Below are 25,429 nucleotides of genomic sequence, written 5' to 3'. Positions count from 1 at the left end.
GATTCTCTTAGATCTTCTATTCACACGAGTTTAAGCCTTAAAATTATGTTAGTTGACGTAGAAAATAGATTCTCGGTTAATCTTAATTTAGTCCATCGAGTTATTGCATATTTATTTTAGGTGATTCTATCATCTTTTTAGGTGTAATTATGATTTTTTTATGATTAATTATAATTGCGTTTGTCGAAAATATCTAGATTTTTGTTCCAATTTGACTTATGGCCCCTCCAAGGCAAAAATTCAATATGATCACACTATGCCTTATACTCAATCAATTGCAACTTCCGTATTTAAAATGCCACAAGTCGTTATCATTACAAAAAAGCCAAGTTCCTTTTCCTTTGAAGATTAGGGTTCCTCGACCAGCCTTATTTGAAACCGAGCACTTGAGTGGAAATGCAAATGCTTGAAAAGTGATGAATTGAACCTAAAGTAAAACCTTAAGCAGAAATTGGGAGTTTTGGGACAATTTTTGTGTTACTCTTTTATTGTGTCTTTATCCATGTTTCCTTATCTTGTACGTGTAAAGTCCAATTGGATGAACTAATGATTTATTCTTTTGAATTATGTTAAATGCCCTAAAAAGCATAGAATGGATAGAGAATTTATGAGGCGTTGCATCCTGTTTTTCTCATTGTTGAAACTCATGTTTGTATTTGAGTTACGTTAAGATGTTAGTGACTGAGAAAGTCAAGCAAATAAAAGAAATGCATATAAGAATCTGGAACTAATGGAGGTAACATCATGTAACCTTAACCATAATTAACCCACACCATTACCCTAACAAACTGCATGAAAATAACTCAGTATCAATCAATTATAATCTCTTTTTAATAACTATCGTCATAACTGATTTCACATTCACAAGAACAGTATCAGTTATGTTTTTAGGATTGAGATTAATAACCTGTTCTCTTTCATTTCCTTGTTTTCAATAACAGGTTGAATTCTCTACCAAATACCAAATTTCAAAAATAATTTCTTAAGAAATGGTCTATTTATTTTCAAAGTAAATAACAATCAAATGGTTATTAAAATCAAATAACAATAAAATAGCTACATAAATCAAGATTAATCAACAGTAAACACCAAAACACAATGCAAAGCAGATAACGGAGAGAAATAAAGAAACTCAACTTGGGATTTCAATCTCTATTATAAGGAGCAAAAATGAATGATGGATATGAAATATAACACCTGGGAGAGAGGCTTAAAGAAACCCCAACACCCAAATCCAAAAAAGTTGTAAACCCAATCTCAAAACAACTAATTCCATTAATCTAAAATATTGCATCCAACAGAAAATTTGCTTGCCCACCAAAATAAAAACACACATTGTTTAACGCTTCTTAGAGACACCAACAGTCTTCCCTCGGCGACCGGTAGTCTTAGTGTGCTGACCACGGACACGGAGACCCCAGTAATGCCTCAGACCACGGTGGTTCCTGCAAAATATTCATTTCAGAATTTATGTAATAAGGATATATTAGTTCTAGTGACTCAAAAAGTTTAGTTTGAGTGGGACAATCAAATCACAACAGGGATGGAGAAAACGCAATCCCTGAGTATTTCTTGAATACAGATCAAAAGAAGAGCAAACTGACATGGGAAAAGAACAGAAAAGATTATACAAAAGAGAAATCACTACTTCAAACTGAATTGGTAAGTTATCCACTGACAAATCGAGAAATTTGGCAACCTGTTGAATAGGATATAGCACCAGAGAGAATCAATCTATACACTCTCAAAAACCCAAGTACTTGAAACTTCATAAGATTCACCAAGTCAGACAACTAATCAGTTCCTATTTCCTAATAGCATATTACCGATACACTATTTCTTAACATGTTCAACTAATGAAGTCAAATGGCAATAAAGTTATAGTATATCAAGAGTTTATAGAAATCTAGCATTTCATGCTCAACGAAAGCAAAAACAAATAATTGCAAATATGAATCACCTGATCTTCTTCAAACGCTCCAAGTCATCTCTCAGCTTCATGTCAAGAGCATTAGACACAACCTGTGAATACTTTCCATCCTTGTAATCCTTCTGTCTGTTCAAAAACCAATCAGGAATTTTGAACTGTCGGGGGTTCGCAACGACCACCATGAGATTGTCCAGCTCGGCAGCAGTTAATTCACCAGCTCTAAAGTACAAGGCGAACATTTTCAAACACAAATAGAAATACAAGCCAATTAAAACAAGAACAAATAGAGATACAATATCGTTTCCAGAATTTAAAATCCTTCTCCGAGCGTATTTGCATTTAGAAACATATTTGTTTCTCCCTTTATACTCCAATCTAAATTAGAAACCTTAAAATTCTATCCAACTACCAACTAAATTAATCATAACATTGGATCTGGACGCTACAGGAACAGAATATCATACATATGCAACGTTATAAACAAGAAAGTACTCATGGGACTGTTCTTATAACAATCAATTAACAAACATGCACACAATAATTAACTAAAAAACAAGAAGAAGAAAAAATACCTCTTGTTCATGTCGACATCGGCTTTTTTGCAGACAATGTTGGCGAAACGCCTTCCGATACCTTTGATGGAAGTAAGAGCGAACATGATCTTCTGTTTCCCATCAACATTTGTGTTAAGCACACGCAAAATGTGCTGGAAATCTTCGTTCGCTACCAACGACTGAATCGAGAATCAAAATAAAACCATAAGAACACTTTGGGTAGAGAAAGAGATTGATCCGAGAAAGAAGAAGAAGAAGAAGAAATAGAAGAAGAAATAGAAGAATAATGGTGAAGATGAAATAGAGCGTTAGGGTTTACCATTGTTGAGAGAAGAGGTTGAGCGGCTTCGTACTGATGCTTCTTCTCCTTGGCTAAGAGGCTGCAACGACGACTTACCAACTGAACAAACCTCAAAATTAGGGTTTTATATTAGGGCTTTCTTCTTCTAGGGCTGATTGTTGTTCTGAAAAGACTACTTTGCCCTTTGTATATTTTCTTAAATGCCCATTCTATAAACTTTTTAAATCGGCCCATTTGTGGGCCTGTTTTTTCGTTTTGGCCCATTTACTTAACAATTTGAATCGTAAGTGATTTTAAATCGATATTGCCAATAACTATTTCTTATTTTATAAATATTATACAAAATTGCTGTTCATATAGAGATTCCATTTAACCTCTAAGGTCGGAATTGTTACAAATTGATTCCATTTATCTTTATTTTTGCTTTCTACCAATTCATTTTTTTTCCGAGTAATTGTTACAAATTGAATTCCTAACCTTAACTCGAAGTTCGTGTTTTAATTTATAGGTAGAAGTAGATTGTATCATAACAATTTTACTTTTTTTAAAAAAATATTATTAAATATTATACAATGCAAAATAAATCAAATTTGAAAGTTAGTTTTGTTACAAACAAAACCTTTGTCACCTCCACAAAATATAACGAGTTCTAAGGTGGTTTGTATTGATCTAACATTTTGTTTTCAAAAACCTAAATTTTATTTGAACTTTTTGTATGAAAATTGTTTGTGTGATATTTTTCCATCGGCATTTCTCTATTGTTTTCCTGTTTCTTTTTTCCTTTTTCTTTTTTTCTATTGACATTACTTAAAACATATATCCTCACTGTTAGACATATATCTTCACTTTGGTGATTAACGTACATTTAAAAAGGAAAAAAATGAAGTTTTCCTAAAACCAGAATACCATATTCTGATACTTCAAAAATAATACTAATATCACAATATATACACTAAAATATATTATAGTTTGGTTAAGAACTTTTTAGTGCCACAAGTAGATATAGACAAATAGTACAAACATGAGTCTTGACCTCATTAGCAAAAACCTGTGCGATTACTATTACTTACTGATCTCATCTCTTTGTTACAAAAGTGTCCCCAGTTGGTAACTCGGACTAAACTTGCCTGCTCCTAACTGATGATTACCTCAAAAGTGTTCGTCCCGATTCAAAAAAAGAAAGGGGCACTGAATGTCGGGTAACGTGGCAGCCGAGGTCGGCTTTCCTATAGATGGTCTCATTGATTTAACCGAGCACAACCATGTCTGCTTCAAAACCATTTGCTGCTCTGACAAAACTATCAAACGACACCGGATGAACATAATATACGAACCTAAAAACCCTTATTTGAGATAGCTGCAAAACCGACCGGGTAGAGAACAATTAGGAAAAATAAAATGGAGAGAAGTATGCATTTTCCTGGAGAAAGATGACAGAACCTGCCAAGTTCAAGCTACTTCTAATTCATTTGATGTAAGAACTAAGAAGATCCAAATTACATGTGGTAGACCAATCACTGAAATAACACGAGGTTTTTATAACATACAAAACAGATACAGCTACATAACAAGGATAGGTGAGAAACTTGGTTGCCCTGTCATAATGTTACTGTACATGATCATCTCATCATATGAAAAAGTACGAACCTCTCGCCAGAATAAGGAACTATTATGAGGTTTTATTTCTCAAACAGAATGAGAAAGCTTAGTAGTAGCTAATAGGAAACTGCTTGTTTCGAATCAATCAATACTTACTATTTCTCTATGCAAGCCTCTCGCCTATCGTCAGAGTAAAATTGCTGCCAATGCCCTAGTTAATATCACAAAGAAATAGAGCAGCCTAATTCCTTGGCAGCAACATGAAGAACCTCAATGGGCATTCCGGTTACAAGTCGACTATGAGCTTCCCATGTTAAGCACTTTTCAAGGTCAACTTTCCAGTTAATGGCTTCCCTGTTGAAGTACTGAAAAGATGGACTGTGAACACCATTTATGTTATTTGGTGTAGATCTATGGACATATGAACCAGTTTGCAAAATATCACGAAGAACTGATGTACTCAAAGCACGGACATGTGCACTTGGATGAGAAAGACACCGAACCGTAGCTGGTAGACGACACTGTATGGACAAAGTCATTTCTATCAATGTGCAGTTCATTGACAATTGAGGTTATGATTTCTGATTTTATAGGCATGATCAATTTGGCAAGTCTAACTATGATGTCAAGTTTCCCCGAGTTGAAATTTATTTGACCGAGTACTTGAAACATGGAAAAATGTTACCTTCAAAAGGTTGGCAAGACCATCCGCGATGGACAACCCAGATTCTCCCCACTCCAGCACTGGTCGAACTGCTCGAGCTGTTGCTTCAAGGAGCTGTCCGTCAAAACGAGAAATTTAATTACAAAAAAGCGACTAAGTACATAGTAATACAACTACAATGCATCTTATCTTTCAGTGTTCAATTATTCCTCCTTCCCATCTCCATAATTTTTCTTCTCTTAGAAGATAGATTGTTTTGTTTTATACCCAAACTTCTCCTCTTAATACTCTGTGTACATGTATATTACAGAGTGATTTTGAAAGTGTTTAAATTATGTTTGCCATGTTTTAAAATGATTTCAGAACAATCATTCAAAATCAATTTTGATTGTATAGAAATTACACCTGAAAGTGTAAAAGTCAAACATTAAATTGTTTTTAATAACTGAAAACATATTTTGGAATGATTTTGAACATGATAAAAAGGATTTTAAATACTTCAAAATCACTACCAAACATGTCTAGTATCACTACCAAACATGTCTTAAATCGTTAAACTTGAAGGTCGAAATTCTATATCACCTCCAGCTGGGGCAAAGTGCAAGCTTCTCCATCCACCAGCATTCCATCTGTAGCACGCAAAAGAAGGTCGGATGCGCTTGCTAATGTTACTAGCGATTCCGGTTTATCATGATTTCTCATGAGTTCAACAATCAATTTGATGATCCGCTGATTGATTCTCCACATCTTTTGCCCTTGGTTATCATCTTTAGCAATCCACGGCTGGAATTCTCTATCAGCCTGACAATCCCAGAAAGCAATAGAAGTAACTAAAATACATGAAGCATTGAACAGAGGTAAACCCAGGAACTTGAGCTACTAATTCAAGCACCATTTTCATGAAAATATTTTAATTTTTTAAGAAAATTTTCCTTAAGCAACAAATCTTGGCAACACGATAAAAGGCATTCTTCTTTGTTATACAGTCTCGATAAATTGATGGCAGCATTAGCATATTAATTTACCAAGGATCGGAATCATGATACTTTAAATCAAAATGATATATGAATAAATTTAAGCAATGAACGAGTTGACTAGAGAATAGACCTGGAGTACAACAGCTGCAGCTGCTTTTGCTGGGGATGCAGATACAACATTGCAGAGTGCATCAACTACCTATAAATTTGAAGCATATTTGCTAATAAGAATTTCTCAAATCATTAATTGACCAAAAAGATTAACTTATGAGTGAAGTGAAATTTAATATTGTATCATTTAATACTCCCACTCACTTGTGGGCCTGAAATATAAAGAAGACTCAACCAGTACAAATCAATATTAAATGGGAAAGAAATAACATTGCAGAGGCTTAAACACAAGAGCTCCTTGAACCACCTGCTCTGATATCATCTTAAATCACTCATTAACCCAAAAACATGCAGAAAAAAGTAATTTATATCATGCAACGTGAATCTCCTCACACAATATCAAAATAACTAGTTGGCTGTACATTATAAATATCATTTAATGTGCACTGAAGCTTTTATCTTTTTTAATCACAACTTCAATAAATAAAAGCATGATTGGACTTTATGTGATTTTGAAATGGTTAAAATCATTTTTGCCAAATTCAAAATGACTTCGAAATATGCTTTCAATAATTCAGCATTAATTGTAATATTTAAAGGTATAAAATCAAGCATTAAATTGGTTTTGAATAATTAGGACACAATTCAAAGTGATTTTGAACAAAACGAAAGTGATATTCAAAATGACGTCAAAATATGCTTTTAATAATTCAGAATTAATTGTAATATTTAAAGGTATAAAATCAAGCATTAAATTGATTTTGAATAATTAGGACACAATTCAAAGTGATTTTGAACAAAACAAGAGTGATATTAACCATTTCAAAATACTTTTAAAAAATCCTAGTTCAATGGGCATAAGCCACCGTCTAAGAAAAAAAATTAATTTAATGTTTTGATGTCCCAAATATGACGAGAGTTGTTGATTGCCTACAGTGGTAGAACTTGAAGAAGAGTTCATCTGGTTTATGATCCCTCAGTACCTAAACCAAACATACAATGGGCAGAAATAAGCCAACAGTTAGATTACCTGTCTCCATCCCTGTTGGGCGGATGTTCCCTCTGCGCTGGGTTGAATTTCGGGCGTTGCAATTAACTTGTGCCATAAAAGTGAAACAACAGAGAAACATAACTCTTGCTTCTCTGCCAGCACTGATCTTAAAAGAATTTGTGCACATCCATTGAATCCTATATGCCTATCAATTGTGAGAAAATTCGCTAGCTCAGAAGCATCTAACTGGAAACTTGCTATTCGTTTGCCCAACGTATTTTCCAAGTCAACAGTTGAATCTGAAGCTCTTTCAAATGAAAGTTTCGCCCTAACATGACACGACTCTTCACATTTAGGGATAGATTGCTGTCCGTTCTCAAAGTAGACATGGTCCTCGTGTTGTGTTAGTTTTCGGCCTGCTGAAGACACCCGAGAGTATTCAGAAATTGGTGCAGACACTATGTGCACTCCTAATGGCTCAGCCCTATTGACAATAGATGCAACAGCTTTGCTGTGAATATCAATAAGGTTGTACAATGACAAAGCCCGAGTATAAATTTCTTCATCCCACTTGCATCGCATCAAAACAGAGAGAGCATGCATGCAAGCTCTCGACCGTCGAAATAGTTCTGAAACATGAGCAGCAACCATAGCTGCAGCAACTATTTCATTTGAACTATAACTCCAAGACGTTCCAAGAGAAGAAGGCTTCAGAGAAAAGAGAGCCTCCAGAATCGATAAAATTCTATGAGTACGACGAATTGCTGAGTCGATGCTACTCTGAAGTTCCAAAGAAGATCCATTTATTTTGATTAACTTAGCAATATCTTGCGAACTTTTAAAACTCAAACGCTTCCTTCCCCGTGACATCAATGGAAACAGCTGCAGTTCACAAGCAAGAGCACAAACAGCAGCAAGAACATAAGAGTCAAAAGCTGATACAGGCCCTTGTTTATTCCCCCAGCCTTTTGTTTCTCTACTTTCTCTGGATATATCTTGACTGGGCTCGATTTTTTCATCCTGAAAATTACTGCTACCACTTCTTCTTTTCTTTCGTCCGTTTGACTGAGCTTCATGACTAACACAAACACTTAACACAATAAAAAGTAAACGTGAAGCAAGCTCTTCTGAAGCACACGATTCTAAGAAAAGAGAGTGAACCATCATCCGGAGCTCTGATACAGAAATGTTCTTAGAGACATAACCGATTCCAGAAAGATACTTGAGTTTCCTTGTACGCTCTGTTGAAGACTCAGATGGAAATGCTCTTTGAAGAATCGCTTCTACTGTAGCAACAAATATCTTCATTAGACATGCTTCAGATGGACTGCCATGGGGAAGATATTCAAGGACCTTAAGAAGTGGTATGTACAAATTCCACGATAGTAAGGGAGGTTGTAGCGGCGTTGCGACAACAATTTCTGGAAGATCAACTGCAGAAGAACTTAATGGAATCAAGCCATAAGCAGCTTCCCAAATGGTACAGATTCTCCATTCAACTTCCAGGCCATGGGCACAAAGCATGGATGCAATCCCTTGAGCAGTTGCTTCAATTGTTGCTTCTGCTGCTGGAACTTCAATCTGGCATAAGCCAATATAGTTTGAATGTTAGAAACTATAATTGTAATACAATAAGATTCACAACATCCTAAGTTATAACTTTGTGTAAGTGCAGTCCGCTCTCCAGGGTTGATCACTACGTACCTGTCTCTGGTAGGACGATATATAATCACCCAATGGTTCATGTTGAATTTCGGCTCCCTCAACTTGCCTCAAAGGAGGAAAAAGCAATGCAGGTTGGGAAAGTATCCGGAAAAGTAGCGCTGCTGCAGCATCAGCAGCAATACCTACTCGCATTGACATTGCAGTTCCTATGGCACGTAAAAAGTGCAAATGCATCCAGTTCCTAGGAAGCTGCAGTAAGGAAAAACCCATTAACCAATGTGAGAGAAACATATGAAACAGGGACATAAGGATGTAGCTAAATATTGTTATTGTATCATATTTCATCTAGAGAAAAATAAAAAGAAAAGAAGATATAGACATAGGAAATCCATTAACCAATAAATTACAATCAGCAAATAACTATAATTATTTTTTCCATTTACTGGAGATAATTCCGGTAATTCAATAACTATGTATACCTGCTAACCAACCATGCAAGCATGCGAGACGAACCATATCTATACCACTTCAACATTTAAATCTTTCTTGAGTGGAACAAACCCTGCAGTAGGGTTCAATGAAGTTATGGATGGGTACTATATTTTTTTTAATAAAATTGGTTTATTGTGTGCTTAATTACATTGGTCTAATCTTAAGACTCTCAAGAAGTCAGCCAATTAAAGAATAAGACCATAATTTTGTATTTAGTTCACAAAGTTCTTAGAAAATCTGTTTTTCCCCATCCAACATCATGAAACAGATATTCAGAAAAGAGAATGACATGATTTTGTTCATCTGCAATAAAAAGATATCAAATGATACATAAACTATGCGTGCATTGGAGAATCAACCAACAAATCTTAAATTTATTCCCAATTTCCATTTCCCTCCATCAGTTGGGTGGCTTGCTTTTATGTGGAAATAAGGACTAGTTGGCTTAAGTAATAAAAGGCTACCCACTGGTAAGCATCCCAATAAAGTCTTTGTGAGGGAGTGATCAAAGATCGTGCATATTCTCGTTATAATGTCCACTCACAATTTATTTTTATCACGACTGAGATTAAAAATATTGATGATAAATTTTTTTAATCCTAATCGGCGAGCATAACATAATATTCTTGGCCTAGCAGATTTTTTTCGAGAATTGCGCTATTTTACTTTGTTGATATAATTTTTTGCCCTTTTTTACTCTTCCTCCTAAATGTCCAACAGAAGTGAATAATTTCAAGAAAGTGAAAAGGAAAAAGAAATTATGTCAAGAAAAACAGCAAAACCACTAAAACTAACTTACTCTTATTCCAGATGCATAGTCTTCAGCAGCCCGAAGGAGTTCCACAAGCTGAACAGCTGCATCAAGTGCATCAGGAGCCCATGAAGGAGGTGCTTCTAAAAGCCCAAGAAGAAGTCTTTGAGTAGCACTTGGAGTAGCAATAGCATAATACCTAAGTAAAGAATACGTGAGTATGCCGTTGAGGCTAAGTTGAAAAGATCCAATAACTTCATTTGTTTCTTTCTTCCAAATTAGAATTTGACCTGTGAAATAACCGTGCATAAGGCTCCAAAGCAGGTAGCCCAGCAACTAGATGCTCGTCTAAAGCTGTAGTTGGTGGAGGAAGTAGAAGTGCAGGAACAGCTGCTGCTGTCAACGTGGCAGTCTCATATCGAGCGACTTCTTCATCACATACACTTAATATAACACCAGCACCATTAGCAACAGCCCATCTTGGAGTTGACGGTACAAGTTGCGGATGTTTTCCAGACCCACGAGATGTAGCTAAGAGGGGAAAAAATGGCATTGTAAATTCCTTATCTCAATATGGAATACTAACCAAGTACCAACGTTTTAAACAATAATTTTAAATTTTATATCATGCATTAATGGAGGGAGGGAGGGGGAAAAAAAACTTAACAACAATAAAGAAAATTCATTCTGCTGATTAAAATGGTAATGAGCAAACCAGTGGTAGGTGGCTTTAGTTCTCTAACTGCATATTTTCCCATGACGCCACTACACCTGTTGGATGCAAAACCATTGTAAGATCAGGTGAAAAAAATCTAACAGAAAGACCAATAAGATTGGGTTTAGAGCATTAATTGACTTCAACAGTTAAACCAGCATTTCTTTCCATCTAGATGGATTTAAACTCTTTGGAACTACAAATAAGTTCAGAACCAAGTCCAAGGCTTAACCTCTACCTCACCATTGCCACTATTAAATACTTCTAGATAGATATGCATCTGAAAAAAATAAAATGTGACCCTATATTATATATCATCCAAGTACATGGATTCAAAACTTGATTTTCGTGATTGTTTACTGCTAACTTCCCGAGTCCTACTACTTTTTCTGATGTAAATAGTAAAACATGTAGCACAACCACTCACCAACGAAAGTAGTCGCTTCTGATGCCTAGAGGTGCCGCAAGCAAGATGTCAGTAATCCATGGAGATAGAGGCCTTAAGGGCTTCCTATCCTGATTCAAAGGCATCTGGCCGGGTGGCACATTATTTGAGTCACTGGTTGTCGTATGATTGTCACAACCACTTCTTTCTCCTTCCACACTCTGTTGTTCTGTCTTATATATTGGACGATTATAATGAGTCAAAATTCTCAAAATCTCACCACATGCCAGAGCCCACTGTTCAGAATAATCATGCTGGAGAAAACAATATATGTGAGGCAACGAACCCAAGCTCAAAAGAGGAGATAAAGTAGGAATATCTCACTTAAGCTCACCTCTGTGTCCGGGCAGAATAAGGATATGAAAGAAGAAAAGGGAGAACCGTCCTTGCAATAAACCATAGTACCATCAATAATACAAGAAATAATTGGAAGAATAACAGCATGCCCGTGCTCCGGATGATGAAGAACAAAAGTTGCTGGACATTGTTTTCAACGGACAAAGACAGTTGTTTAGTACTCATTCATAGAACATTTAATGGCAACAAAATAATCTTTAAACTAATAAGGACAAGATAGATTAGCCCTTACCCAAGACATCATCAATAAGACGCTTTTCCTTCCATGGATAATGACTACGTATTAACTGCAGCAAGAGTACACATCAATAAGCTACACTAATAAACACTAAATCTCCCAAGTCTCCACAAAATTTCAAATTTCTCATCCGTGTCCGTATGCTTATTGAGTATGTTTCTGTATAACAGAAAATATGAGGAGAAAATGGGTATGGGAAAAACCTCCGCAATATCCTCGGGGAATTGTTCCGATGTGAACTGACCCAAGCATTCTACATATGTAGTGATTTCAGCCTAAATGCCAAGGTGTAAGAGGACACATGTTAGTTACAGTTATCATGAAAGTAAATATAATTTGATTAAAAGGGAAAGTTGAGTCTCACATATTAAAGCATTTGACAAAAGTTTACCACATTAAAAACAACGTAGATTTGGTAAAGTTTATTTTTCATTGAAAAAGTACACAAATGTGAAGGAAAAAATGATATCTTATGTTCTTTTTTTTATAAGAACCCAAACTCTCATTAGAGAAAAGTGAAAAGATAACAAGAGCATAAACAAGCCCAACTACATAAAGAAACTCCAATCCAATAAAATCAAACCAATATCCCATTTAAAAAAAGGCCCAGTGACAAACGACTACAGAGAAGTAGGAAGATCCTATATTATTACACTCAAGCCAAATATTCATAAAATGGCAAAGAAACTAGCATGCTACAAGATTATGCCCTTATTACAATAGGGTGGATTAACGAGATCCTCCTCCCCCATCCCCTAACAACCTTTATTCCACACCCAATAAAGTAGAGAAGAAATCAACCAACGAGCCCAAAGAAACTGTGCAAAATGCCAACCCCACAACAGATGATGGAGAAAAATGACAGTCGTTTCATAACCATTTATTTTTGTATTCTACATGGATACACATACTAAAGAGAGAGAAGCTTCTGTAAAACAAATTGTAAATTATATGAACACAGCATATAGCGATAATTTATATTCCATCCTTGTTAATAGCTCAAAATGGGCAAGTTTCAAGAACCAACCATTTTCCCACGTTAAAACAGTCTAGACAAAAGTAAAACCAACCACAAGGCAAATATAATTTTCGAAAAATGAATTCTAAAAAATTAGATGGAGGAATAGAAACTTGGCTCACTTTTCTTTGTTGCTCATCTCGAGGTGGAGTCCAAAACAAAGACGAAAACTGGAGACGATCTATCCACCTTTCAGATGAACTAGCCATCATATAGAACAAGAAATACTCTACTACTGGGAGTAGTTCACAGTTTTCGCCAGCCTCTCACTAATGATCCAAAAGATGAACCTCAAGCCTTTTAACATCCAGCGCCTCTCAACCAGTCAAGAATCAAAATATCGTAACTTAACATCCCAAATCGGCAGCCTGTTTCGTTTAGAAAAATTGAAACAAAAAACAAACTGAAAATCAAGGAAACTGGGGAGCTCCGTCAAAGAAAATTTACAGGTATGATGATATGGCCAGCTCGATACTTCCAATTTTCCTCCCCTTCGAATCTGTTCCAAAGCTGCCAACGTCTTCTACAAAAAAACGCCCAGAAACCTGATTTCTGTTCAGAGAAAGCCATAAAATCAGGGGGGAATCAAGAAATGAAACAATACTGAAAATATGAAACAAATAACCCAAAAAATTGTCTACATGAACCGAAATAAGACAGAAATTACAAAAGAAAAGAAGCCAAAACACACAAATTAGTGAATACAGCCAAATAATCTCATAAAAACTTCATTAAAGAAGGAGGTGAGCTCTATTTCAACGAAAATAAAGGTACAGAAATCTCAAAATGGATCAGAAATTAAGAATCAGAAACTAAGAAAGATACATCATATAAAACTCAACCAAATTAACATCAAAAACACAAAAGAAAAAAAAATACCAAAAATAAAAATAAGAAAAATTACAAAAACCTGGAAGTTTTTCAGTGAAAGGAGCTCCAGAAAAAGCAACTCCGGCGGGCGAGGAATCAAACAAATCACTGTAACAAGTGAGATTGTGAATTTTATATATTTGTTTAATTTTTAGAGATGTTTTTTCAGCGGTTGAGTTTTGGTTTTAGAAGGAGAGAGAGAGAGAGAAAGAGAGAGAAAGCTGGAGAGAAGAGAGAGAGAGAAGGGAAGATATGACAGATCTTTAGCAAGGCTCTAGGCTTAAGTTGGCTGCTTACGTGGCACTGATATTTTCCTCTCGCCTTGGGGACTAGGCGTAGTGCCGCGTCATGTCCATCAACTATGCATGCCCATCCATCTATGCATCACATCTTTATCCACGTGGCTTTTCTTGTTTCTATCTTTCTTTTTTAAATAAACAAATTTGTACGACACATGTATTTTCAAATTTAAATCTTCTCATCTTCAACTTTTTATTAAAAATATTTTTTTAATAATAAATAAATAATGTAAAACTCCTCTACTAGAAAGCGTGACTCAACTGAAATTGATATGACTTTGTTTTTATCAAAAATTTATCAACTCTTTAAATTCTCAATAATTCTACTAAAAAAAGTACTTCATGTGTGATGTTGACTATGGTTGTAATTACTTGAATGATAAACGAGAAAAAATAACGAAGGGGTTTGTTGTTTTTAGTTGATGAGTGAGATAAAAAAGGTTCGAATTTTTTTATTATAACGATTTTATCTTGTTAGAAAAGAAACAAAGCATGTTAAGCTCTCATATGGATAAGAGATGTTTCAATTTAATTTAACAAGGTAAGCTGTATTTATATTTAATTTGTATTTTGGAGTGATTTTAAAATTAAAAAATCATTTTGTTAATTTGTGATTTTCAAATGGTTTATCATTCTTAAACATGCATGTTTAAAACCATTTTTTTAAAAAATTACATTTAGTGTATATTTAAAATAACTTAGGTAAAGTTGTTTTTCAAAAATTAATTTTCATTTAAACAACCTCTTGATAAGACATATAAATAAATTTTTTAAAATAAAAACACACATGTTTGACAATTTTTTTTTTCAAAAACTTTTTTTGTACAAAAGTTTGATTGATTCGTTATATGCTAATTTTTTTTTTATTAATTTCAAAATACTATTAAATAATTTATTAGTTGCGATAGTGACTGGAGTTGGCTAATAATGTTCGTCGGAGATGTGATTGAATGTAGACAACAAAGGTTGGAAGTTGATCAGTAGCGCGAATGCTGAAGGTAGGTGAAAAATGTTGGGATTGGAGCTAGGTTGCTTGATGGCAATCGTGGTAGATGGTAGTATGAGATCATCAGACGAGATGAGGTCAGAGATGGTTATCGATGGTCCTCAAGTATACATATATACCTTTTATATAAACTTTTTTTTAAAAAAAGTATATCAATTTCAAAGTGTTGTCAAAATGCATAAATAACATATTAATGAACAAATATTTTAAACATACCATTAATCACTTAAAATTAATTCAATCTTTAATTTTGCACTTTTAAATATAAGTTTCGTATAGTTAATAATAGTTCTGAATGATTAAAAGCTGTTTGGAGTACTTTTGATCAAACTTTTAAAAATAATTTTTATAATTAGACGAAATTTAAATGTTCGAGCCTAATTATGAAATTTTATAACATACCAACTACCAAAACTATTCTTTAAAATGTTATTAAATGATTTGCTATCGAATCAATTGAACTACCCTTTGTGCAAAACTTGATATTACTCTTGAAATCTACCCTAAAAAATTTACATTTATTTTAAATGAATAGGAATCTTACATATATTTTAGATTAGTAGGTAAAATAACAATTCACGATAGATTGCAATACCTAACTAGTTGATGATATTTAATTTAATACATGAAATTAAAAATTGATGATGCAAAGGAATAAAATAAAATTGAAAATTTCCTTTATTTTGTCCCCAACATGAATCGAAATGCCAATTCAACTACTAAACATGTATAAAACATATTATATATTTGACCATATGACCACTACTTGTTCATCATATATGTTATATTATATGATCTTCAAAAGTGCTTAGAGAGTTGACTTAACTTTATAATAATAAATTTTTAAAAAATACATTTGAATATTGTAGTTTAGTGGGGGAATAGATGCATTTTTGTGGAGAAAGATGGTCATTGCACTCCCCAAAGTGGAAGCACTCAAGTTTCAATGCATGTCATGAGATAATAAATAAAGCTTCTCCACTTCTTTTTACCTTTATAACGACTATATATTTTAGTTTATGAATTTGTGCATGCATATGTATTATATACACACACACATATATATATATTATAAAAAAAAAACAAAATATTTTGAAAATTTATAATGCTTCATTTTGTTGGTTACTAATTTTATTTCTTATTTTTAGTTTATCAAAACAAAACGTCAATTTCTTAATCACGTTTTCAAAAATCAAGTTAAATTTTGAAAATTAAAATGTGGGTAAATAAAAGTTAGGTTATACGTCACTATAAGAAACAATTTCTATATATGAAACTTCAAACATTGTTTTAGAAAACGACTAGCTTTAATCTTTATATTTCTCCCTCAATTCTATTTAAAGTTTGAGAATGTTTTTTTTTTAAATAAAAACAATTTATTAAATGTTACAATTATTATTAGTTTTAAAATACTATGTGACGAGTTATTTTTATCATCGTGTATATATATATATATATATTATGCATATGAAGTATAAAAACTTGTCATTCATTAATTAGAACAATTTCGAAATACCTCATATGCTTTTATATTTGGCAATCATATACTCGTCAAACAACCCAAACTTATGCATCAACTTAAGAAAAACAACTACTTGAATATTTAAGCTAATTAGTTTCATTGAAATATGACTGATAATGATGTATATATCTTTAATTTTATTTTGTTTCCAAATGCCGTGCTAAAAGAACATTGAAAAGAAATAAAGAGAAAAAAAAGTTGATTTTGTTATTTAATAGGTATAGAGCTTTTGAGTTAATGAAAATATAGGATCTAAATGTCCACAGATTCCAATAATAGCTCTCCATCTAATAAACTCATATTTTTGTGTCAACGTAACTCATTTGTATGTACTAAAGATCAAGAAGTTTGTGTTTTAAACATCTTTCCTCTATTTGTATCATTAAAAAACATGCCTATTTTCATAACAAAGTAGAACATAGATTAACAGTACGTAATTGGTTAACAATATATACCTAATTCCCATAGTACAAAATAATACATAGTTTCTATAATATACATGTATGTGTGTATATTATATATATAACTATTTTACTTCTTTTAGTTATCTCAAAATATCATATTGTCAAAAAAAAAAAAGTATCTCTTCAATTATGTAAACAACAAAGTTGAAGGAGTATAGAAGGACTAAATTTGTAATAGTTTTGATGTAAATAATTATTTAGAAATGTAAATAACACTTTAAAAAAAAGACTCAATACCTGGAATTATTAATGAACCACAACAAGCTTATACAAAGGAACACAGAGAAAAAGTTGACCACTATAAGCAATGTTGTAGGTCAGACTTCGAACAGTGTGCAATGGAATCAACAAAAGTATTACTAAGATTGAGGGACAAAGGTGAATAATAATAGTTGCACAGATTTAAATTAAATAAGAATTTGAGTATCATAGGTTTAGAATTATATATATATATATCATATTATAAAATGCTGATGAATAAGGGCATTGGGTTTCAAAAGTTTTAGGTTTATATTATTACTGTTATTATTTTGGGGGAGAGGGAGAGGGAGAGGGAGATGAAAGGGACGGAGCAGTGGGCGGCGGGGAACGCGTAGAGGATACTCCGCAGTACGCATGACACGTGGCAGATTCATGGGCAACAATATTTACGGTGAGAGCCACAAAATATCTAGCGTCCTGGCCACTTGCACAAAGTATCTCGAAGATATTTTTGGTATTGGTGGGGTCCCACAGAGAAAGAGCCAATTGGAGGGCAGCTTAGGATATATGTAGATCTTTCAACTTTGGCCTTGCACTTCCCCTTCTGACGTGGCCCTTTGCGATGCGAGGAATTTATCTCAGATCTCGATTTTCATTACTGACGGCTGGATCCACCTGGGTCCCACATTCTGTACTAATGGAATGGCCCCCCCTCATGTGTACTATGTATGTAATGTAATGTATGCATATGTCATAACACCAACATGCATGTTCTCAACCTAACCTATGCTGCCAACTGGGACCCCACCATCCTTATTTGTTCCTTTCTCATTCGTTCATTCTAAACTCTCTTTTTTTCCCCTTAGTTTCTGGGTTCTATTTTTTTTTCTTTTAACAGTAAAATAAGTGATTATGTAAACCTCAAAGGCTAAATTTCCAATTTTCCTTAACTAACTTGGCTTAATTATTTACCTAACTAATTTTTGTTGTTATTTTAAAATTCAAAACAACTCTCCGATTTCAAAAAAAAAAAAAATATATATATATATATATATAGATTCTCTTTTCTAGCAATTTTTACCCGTTTCAATTCGTTCTCCAACTAATGTATAATCAAGTTGCCATTTGAGAGTTGTGTTAACATTGGAGAGCAATCGACTTTGACGATTTAGCACCAGAGTCATGTCGATTTTACCAATTAATTATACAAATCTAAAATCCATAAATTTTAAATCTTCTAAATTTTGAAAGAATTTTTAATTTATTTTCGATATTTTTTTAGAAAGCTAGATTGGTAAATTTTGTGATCGGTGATAATTTAGCACTTAGAGTCAAGTGGTTAATAATTAGGGTTTAGTTTTTTATAGGAAATAATTAGGATTTTGTCGATTATAGTTGAATAAAATCCTCATTTTCAACTATTTATGTATTTGTCATGCTATTTATGAATTTGATATTTAGTCTTAGAAAGAGAGCCTTCAATCTATATCTGTTACATCAAAATTTGATTTTTTAAAAAATAAATTAGATGGACTAAATTTTAATTTTCTAAACCAATGATAAAAGATTAAAGTTGCAATTTTTTCTGTTTTAACTTATTTTTCTAATTATTTTAATTCACTAGAGCTTTGGTGTATATTACTAATTTAATTCAAGATAAATAATAAAGTTAATTTAATTCATATTTATTTTAAGTGGATCACTGCTTTAATTTATATTATATTTAAAATATAAACTAAATCATTAATTCAAATTTGTTCATTCTGATTTATAGTATAGACGAGATAATTTTAAACTTATTGTTCATAGTCTATTATTTAAGATAAAAAAAAATTGAACCAAATGCACATGTATTACTAAAACTCATGGATAGATATCTAAACTTTGTCTATTTCTAAAATTATATTGAGTTGCCAAACATGCACATCTCACTCTATGTAGTAAAATGAAATTCATACTACCAAATTATCAAATAATATTAGCATTAAAATCATACCTATGTAATATGAAGTTTACTTTGAATTTGATAATTAAATAACACAGTGTAATCGAAGAATCGAAGGTGCTCGTTTGTGATTTAAGGATTCGTTTGGATTGATTTTAATTATTTTTAATAAACTCTTTTTTTAAAAAAAAACTTATTTAAAATACACCTAAAAATAGTTTTGAATAAATTCCAAAAACTCTATTTTTTTTCTTCAAAATAACTTGTTTTTAAAAACGATGGTTGAAAGTTTAAACTCTTTAACAAGTGAGAATTTAAAAGAAATTTTTGTTGTATAAATGGATTGACTCAAAAGTAGGATACAAAATTAACAATATGATTGGTTTGCCGATGTAATCAAGTGGTCGTTGGTCGGCTAGTCGGCCACCGAACAACCTTCTCAATTCTTTTTATTTAATCAATAATAGCTATCTATCTATATATATATATTGGACATGATTGATTTTGATTGTAACTTCCACTTTCTTTGTCTTTCTCCATAAAACTATATAATAAACACATATATTATAATTGAAAAATGTTGAAGTTTACCATTTTATCTGTTTGTCTATTCAATAACATGAGGGCTAAAGGACGCAATTAATGAAATATTATTTCTTACATTTGATTTAAATGGTTCATTCATCTCTTACATTTGATTTAAATGGTTCAAACAGTTTAAATAGAAAGACTAGACAAAATTTTATGACAATAGATTAGATTGTTCGTTTAAAATTAAAATATATCAATCAATCTAATTAGCATGTTGTTGTGTTTTATATTTATGTTTAGAATTATACTAAAGAAGCAAAATAATGTGACCATACAAATATATTTGTAATCATTATGTTAAATCATGATATGTTATACTCAATTTACTCTAGCTCGGAATAGGAAATTACCTTGAAATAAAAAGCTTATATAATTAGTGTTTATCTTGTACTTAGTCCTTTCATATTCAACATTTAATTGAAATAAATATCACATGAAATTAAAGTTCAATTAAAAAGTAGGTTTTAATTTTGTGTGTTTTTCTTTTCCAACTTTGGACAAACATATGTTAGGATGACCATTTTTAACGTCTCTTCAAATAAAACTATTTCTAAAAAGTTAAAAATATCAAATGATAACAATTGTGTCGCTCCTTCAGATTTGATATAAAATAAAGCATACAGTATATTGTCTTAGTATCTTCCCTTTTATAAAATTTTTAAAAAATCACAATAAAAGTTGTTGATGTCAAATTTTGGCAAAAAAAAAAAAAAGAAAAAAGAAGAAAAAGAAAACATGCACACACATATCCCTCGTATAACAACAACAGTTGAATTTGTACTCTGAAAAAAAAGAGACTTACAAAACAAAGAATAAATGGTTTGATGCGTAAGTCAATAAAGAAAATTATAAAATAGAGAATAAGTAATCACAATGGTGTAAGAATTCAATATAGGGTGTAACGTCCCCTGACCATAATTTATATTCAGATTTGGCAACTGATGTTCCATCATCTACGACCTAAAAATGTTAACATCCACTTTGCTTATCTTGAACGGCTTTTTAAGAGGGTGTTTAAGGGAATGAGTGAGTTACTATAGCCCAAGTTAATTAAGTTATAATAGTTTGTGTTTTATGTGTAAATTATTTTAGTTCATATTATAATAGTATACGTGTTTGAGATGTAAACTATTATAATTTGAGAAATATATAGTACACGTTGTAACAAAGAATTTAAAATTGATGAATGTCAAATAGTGAAAATTGTAGTAAATAGTAAATACTATAATAAATTGATAAATTTTGAAATAGTGTCCATGGTAGCTAATTGGAGATTTTTTAATGAGTATTTACTTTAGCAATAAGTTGTGATCATGATCTTACATAACCTTTGTCCCAAACGGCCCCTAAAAAGTGAAGGTTGTTCTCACAAAACCAACATGTGTCTTTTTAAGAGGTTTTGTTCTCACTCACATACAGTTTAAGAAGTTTTTTAACCAGCTACCTAAATGGAGAAGATCAACCTTGACCCCATCCTAGCTCATCCTCGGTCAAGACTGAAGAGGTTGGTTTGACATTTGATCCATATACGATCATCCAAATAAGTCATAGTGCGCTTTTGATCGTGTTAAATAAAAAAAGATTAGCTCGACCTCATCTCCAGTCGAGGCCAAGGTCAGTCGAGCTATTTTTGCTCAAAGTCCCATTAATCACTTTTCTCAAGCCTCTTTTATCCACTATATTTCATTCCTTATCTTATTAGGGTTTACATTTGATAAATTGTATGTGAATCATCTTTCAATCAAGGTTGACCAAACTTAATATCCTTATTAGGAACATTAAATTTCATCCATTAGCATAAGTTGTGTTGGGCCTTTGACCCTCAAGTTAACATAAAAGGCTCAATCTCGACCAATCGAGTCCGACCAAGACTATTACTCCAGTCTTTTTTTACACTCTTTGGACTATTTTATCCTTAATTATAGAATTCACCCAAGTTAAAATTACAAATTTGGTGTATTGATATTTAAGTTTAAGTGTTTAATTTCCTATAGTGTTAGGTGCTCAATAAATTTCAAACAAAATAAAAAGAACTTCGTATCTGATATGATCCATCAATTAAAAATTTTCAAAAGTAAATGTTAACAATGAGTATAAAATAAAGTTGCTTATGATACAAGTATAACCTCTCTTGTGACTTGTAAATAAAATAATTTAAAATTTTGTAGAGCTTCTCTTCAGCATTCACTTAAATATATTATAAAATTATTGATTCTAGAGTTTAGATGCATTAGAGAGATGAAATTTCAGAGTAAACAAACAAGATTAAGTTATGTAAGATGATTTATGAAATGAATGAGTAAGATATTAGGGGATATGTACATAAATGGAATTGATGAAGGTTAGTTGCGAATATTATTTGGAAATGGAGTGGGCGTGTCCGAGGAGAGCATTGAAGAGGGAAAGCAAATGATTATGTTCCATGGGTGTGAGAGGACAGGATTGGTGACTCACCGTCGTTGGGTCCGAAAAAGATAGCGAATAAAGAAAGGAAGGTACGTGTGAGCAGAAAAATCGACCACGTTGAGGCAGGGTTCGATGTGTGAGAGGGTGACCCATCAATTGTCGCTCTCCATAAAACTGAAAAAGGTTTTGGACGGTCCAAGATACACACAAGTAAAAGCGCACGAATATAATACAGGGCATCGTTTCCCTTCCACTGAACTGCCAAGTGCCCAACTGATCAAAAACACCATTAGGTTGTCAATTTGTCAATACTCTTTTCCTTCTTTCTTTTCTATTTTTTGTCCCCTAAATTAAAGTTAAATTTACTTTTTCTTTTTCTCTTTTTCAAATCACTGGTCCACTGCATTTTTTATTTTAGTTACCCACTTCAAATTTTTATTTTTATTTTTATTGGGAAAATAGAATACCCATCTTAGGTTGTTTGACTTGAAGCCGCTTATGAGATGTTTGAACCCATCAGTATTAGTATTATATTAATGTAAGAGTTACAATCCTTTGTACCTGGGGGAGATTATTATCTTAGTTTTAGTTTTTGTCGACGTTGCTTCCTTTTGTATAGTTGTTATTAAGACTTTTCGCTATGGTTTGGACTTCTACTTTTACTTGTAAATATTTGGAGGTTAGTAAGAGAGGGGGTGTGAGGAAGAGGAGAAGGAAGAGGGAGAACAAGTATTATCATAATACTAGGGCCAAACATGAAGTTCACACCTCTTTAATCCCAGGGGCAATTAGAAGACGTAATAGTAAGGTTCCAAACAAAATGCTAAGGGACGTTTGGTGAGATAAATTTGTATTATAACATAATTTAAAATTCGTGCTTGGATTATTAAACATTTTGAGTTCGATTTGTAATATAAAATTTATTGTGTTTTGACCGTTTCTAATCTAACTCTCTTTTCCACCATTTTCACTCTTTACGATCTTGTTTTCCTTTTCATCTTTAATTAATCACATTTTTTTACACTTATCTAATTCTTAGTAACCATAATTACATTACAACTCTCCAAACAACCCTATAATGACAAAGTAATGTAATAATTAGTTCAAATATATTTATACTATAAGATTGTTGTATTTTGTTTTATTAAGCAATAAGTTGATAACTTTTCAAATGTATGCATCATACTCTTGTCGCACAAAAAAAAAAAGTCGTAAGAGTAATTTGTCATGTGACAAACTATGATTGGATAATTTAGTAAGATATATTAGCATATACGTATTTAGATGTATCTAACTATTTTTTTTTTTTTTTTTGTTATCGACTATAAGGATAAGCAAACCATTTTGTTAGAAAAATTGTAACCATTATTAAATAAATAGTTATAATGAAACAAACGATGTGATTGTTCTTTCAAAACATATCTTATATCGTGATTTTTTTTATTTATCTACAATATATCGTAGGTATGTAGCTACACCAATTTGAAATGCTAAATAGGATTTTATAGAAGCATCTCAACATAGTTCCATTTATATCAACTAGTTGAAAGACACATATGATACTCATGACCTAAAATTATTAGATAACATATAATTTTATCTCGAAACCATGAGATAAGTAATTTATCCATCTTCTTAAAATTGAAAGATTTGTTATTTTTCCATTGTGAAATCTTTTTGTTATTTTTCCATTGTGAAATCTTTTTTGTCACAGACGTACTCTTTCAAGACAACATTTGGGTTTACCATTCTCGAATTGTGACCTACATTTTTTTTTCAAGACCCACTTGCTTTTTATGACTATGATATCATATTAGACAACATGATATTGGGTTAGAAAACAAATAACAATAAAAAGCAATAGTTCTATTTGTTATGGTAAATGGTGTATTTTTGACAAATTTAGATTTTTTTTTTTGTCTTTTTCGTTTTCTGGGTACATGTTTTCTATATTTGTTTTCTACATCAATATTAATAAAATGTCGAGCATTCACACTCTTTTAGTATCTATATATGTAATGCTATGCTATTGGTATTTTCTATATGAGATTTTGAACATAAAATTTTTTAGTTTATTTTGAATGGTTTATTCGTACCATAATCCACTAAAATTGATAAAAAAAAAATTAATTTGGAGATAACATTATTGTTACCTTTATTTATATACGGAAATACGTGGTTGAGTTTTTCCTTAAAAAGCTTTATTTGGTCAATGTTTGCTTTTTGAAAAACCTTTAACATTAATTTCATTCATGAAGCTTTAGTATTTATAAGAACACATTTCCAACGTTTTGAAAATGAGGTTTGGATGAAAGAAAAATAAAATGATTTATGTTGTATTTATTTTGTTAGATGGTCTATAGTTTATATGAAATGGTGTGCAGAAATTAAAAATTAAATTACGAGAAAAAATATAAAATATTGTTTTCTTTCTCGTGACTTTAAGAAAAATAGACGAAAAGATAACTTTAAATTATTTTTCTAACATTGTAATAGACGGTTAGAAGTTTATTGTATTTTCTATCGATATAATCTAAAATTTTGCTAAACTTTTTGTGAAAATGCATCACTACACAACTGTTTTAATTTTGATTGTAGAACAAAATATACCCTCAATCTGGGTCAAACAAAGATAAAAGAATATGTATTATGTGTTATTACGTGGAATGGTACACATAATTTGAGTGGTATGCACCATTTTAAAATTAACTTACTAACACATACATGTGTGTATATAAGTATATAATTTATTTTCTTCTCATAATATCCCAATATTAATATGTATTAAATGAAAAAAAAAAGAGAATTTACAAAACAAAAAAATACAAGAAGAGTGAAAAAAATATGTTTTTATTTGAGTGTCGAATTTAAAAATGTACATTTTTCTTTTTTTTAAACAGGTAATCAACGCAAACGGGTGACTCACGCTTACTAATAAATTTTTAACCATCATAAAATGTCCTCAAGTTAATAAACCCTTTTGGTTACGTAAATTCTTACTTTAGGAGTATTTATTTAAAAAGATAATTCAAACAATTTATACTTGTTATTATGAAATTTAAAATTAGAACAATAATTTTTAAAAATAATATTATTTTAAAGTTTCTTACAAATGTATTTATAAAATTAAAAAAATAATGATAATAAAATAGAAGGGAATATATTTTCTAAATTATAAAAATAATAAAAGTTATATTTTTAAAAGATAGAAACCAAATCCATATGCATTCCTAAAAAAATGTAACTTACTTTTTATAGTTTTAGATTATTTAATGTTGTTATTATTATTTTAGATGTCTGGTTGAATTATGCATTAC

At 31.8% G+C, this 25,429-nt stretch overlaps 2 protein-coding genes across 3 annotated transcripts; both read right to left on the bottom strand.

Annotated features, from left to right (window-relative positions):
• Window positions 1-1,123: 1,123 nt before the first annotated feature.
• On the bottom strand, window positions 1,124-2,964 carry LOC101221450 (40S ribosomal protein S18). The gene is made up of 4 exons (XM_004140909.3): window positions 2,804-2,964; window positions 2,503-2,663; window positions 1,961-2,149; window positions 1,124-1,445 (listed from the first exon to the last, which is right to left on the bottom strand). The coding sequence occupies exons 1-4, from the start codon at window positions 2,804-2,806 to the stop codon at window positions 1,340-1,342; spliced, it is 459 nt and encodes a 152-aa protein (XP_004140957.2). The 5' UTR covers window positions 2,807-2,964; the 3' UTR covers window positions 1,124-1,339.
• A 734-nt stretch (window positions 2,965-3,698) lies between these two features.
• Window positions 3,699-13,928, bottom strand: LOC101220984 (protein GIGANTEA). 2 transcript variants are annotated; one of them, XR_004217521.1, is made up of 16 exons: window positions 13,719-13,928; window positions 12,931-13,360; window positions 11,994-12,065; window positions 11,785-11,839; window positions 11,530-11,672; window positions 11,178-11,449; window positions 10,751-10,806; window positions 10,326-10,566; window positions 10,084-10,234; window positions 8,832-9,041; window positions 7,167-8,708; window positions 6,156-6,224; window positions 5,631-5,849; window positions 5,070-5,162; window positions 4,541-4,905; window positions 3,699-4,142 (listed from the first exon to the last, which is right to left on the bottom strand). XR_004217521.1 is itself a non-coding variant. In XM_031887558.1 (16 exons), the coding sequence occupies exons 3-16, from the start codon at window positions 13,018-13,020 to the stop codon at window positions 4,606-4,608; spliced, it is 3,513 nt and encodes a 1,170-aa protein (XP_031743418.1). In that variant the 5' UTR covers window positions 13,021-13,176; window positions 13,256-13,360; window positions 13,719-13,928; the 3' UTR covers window positions 4,201-4,605. The 2 variants fall into 2 exon arrangements, 1 of the variants encoding a protein (XP_031743418.1); XM_031887558.1 differs by lacking the exon at window positions 3,699-4,142 and having other exon boundaries at window positions 4,201-4,905; window positions 12,931-13,176; window positions 13,256-13,360.
• Between the last annotated feature and the right edge of the window lie 11,501 nt (window positions 13,929-25,429).

Source organism: Cucumis sativus, chromosome 6 (assembly GCF_000004075.3).
Source record: "Cucumis sativus cultivar 9930 chromosome 6, Cucumber_9930_V3, whole genome shotgun sequence".
NCBI lineage: Eukaryota > Viridiplantae > Streptophyta > Magnoliopsida > Cucurbitales > Cucurbitaceae > Cucumis > Cucumis sativus.
The sequence above is the reverse complement of the archived record's forward strand: the minus strand, read 5'-3'. Positions and strand labels throughout refer to the sequence as shown.

Excerpts from the sequence above, each read along its gene's own strand:
- LOC101221450 (XM_004140909.3), bottom strand. Across the intron at positions 2,150-2,502 it reads GATGTCGACATGAACAAGAG|AGCTGGTGAATTAACTGCTG; the intron begins GTATTTTTTCTT and ends CTTGTACTTTAG. Across the intron at positions 1,446-1,960 it reads GAGCGTTTGAAGAAGATCAG|GAACCACCGTGGTCTGAGGC; the intron begins GTGATTCATATT and ends AATATTTTGCAG.
- LOC101220984 (XM_031887558.1), bottom strand. The coding sequence starts at position 13,020 with ATGATGGCTAGTTCATCTGAAAGGTGGATAGATCGTCTCCAGTTTTCG. Across the intron at positions 11,840-11,993 it reads TCCCCGAGGATATTGCGGAG|TTAATACGTAGTCATTATCC; the intron begins GTTTTTCCCATA and ends CTCTTGCTGCAG. Across the intron at positions 11,673-11,784 it reads TCTTATTGATGATGTCTTGG|CAACTTTTGTTCTTCATCAT; the intron begins GTAAGGGCTAAT and ends AACAATGTCCAG.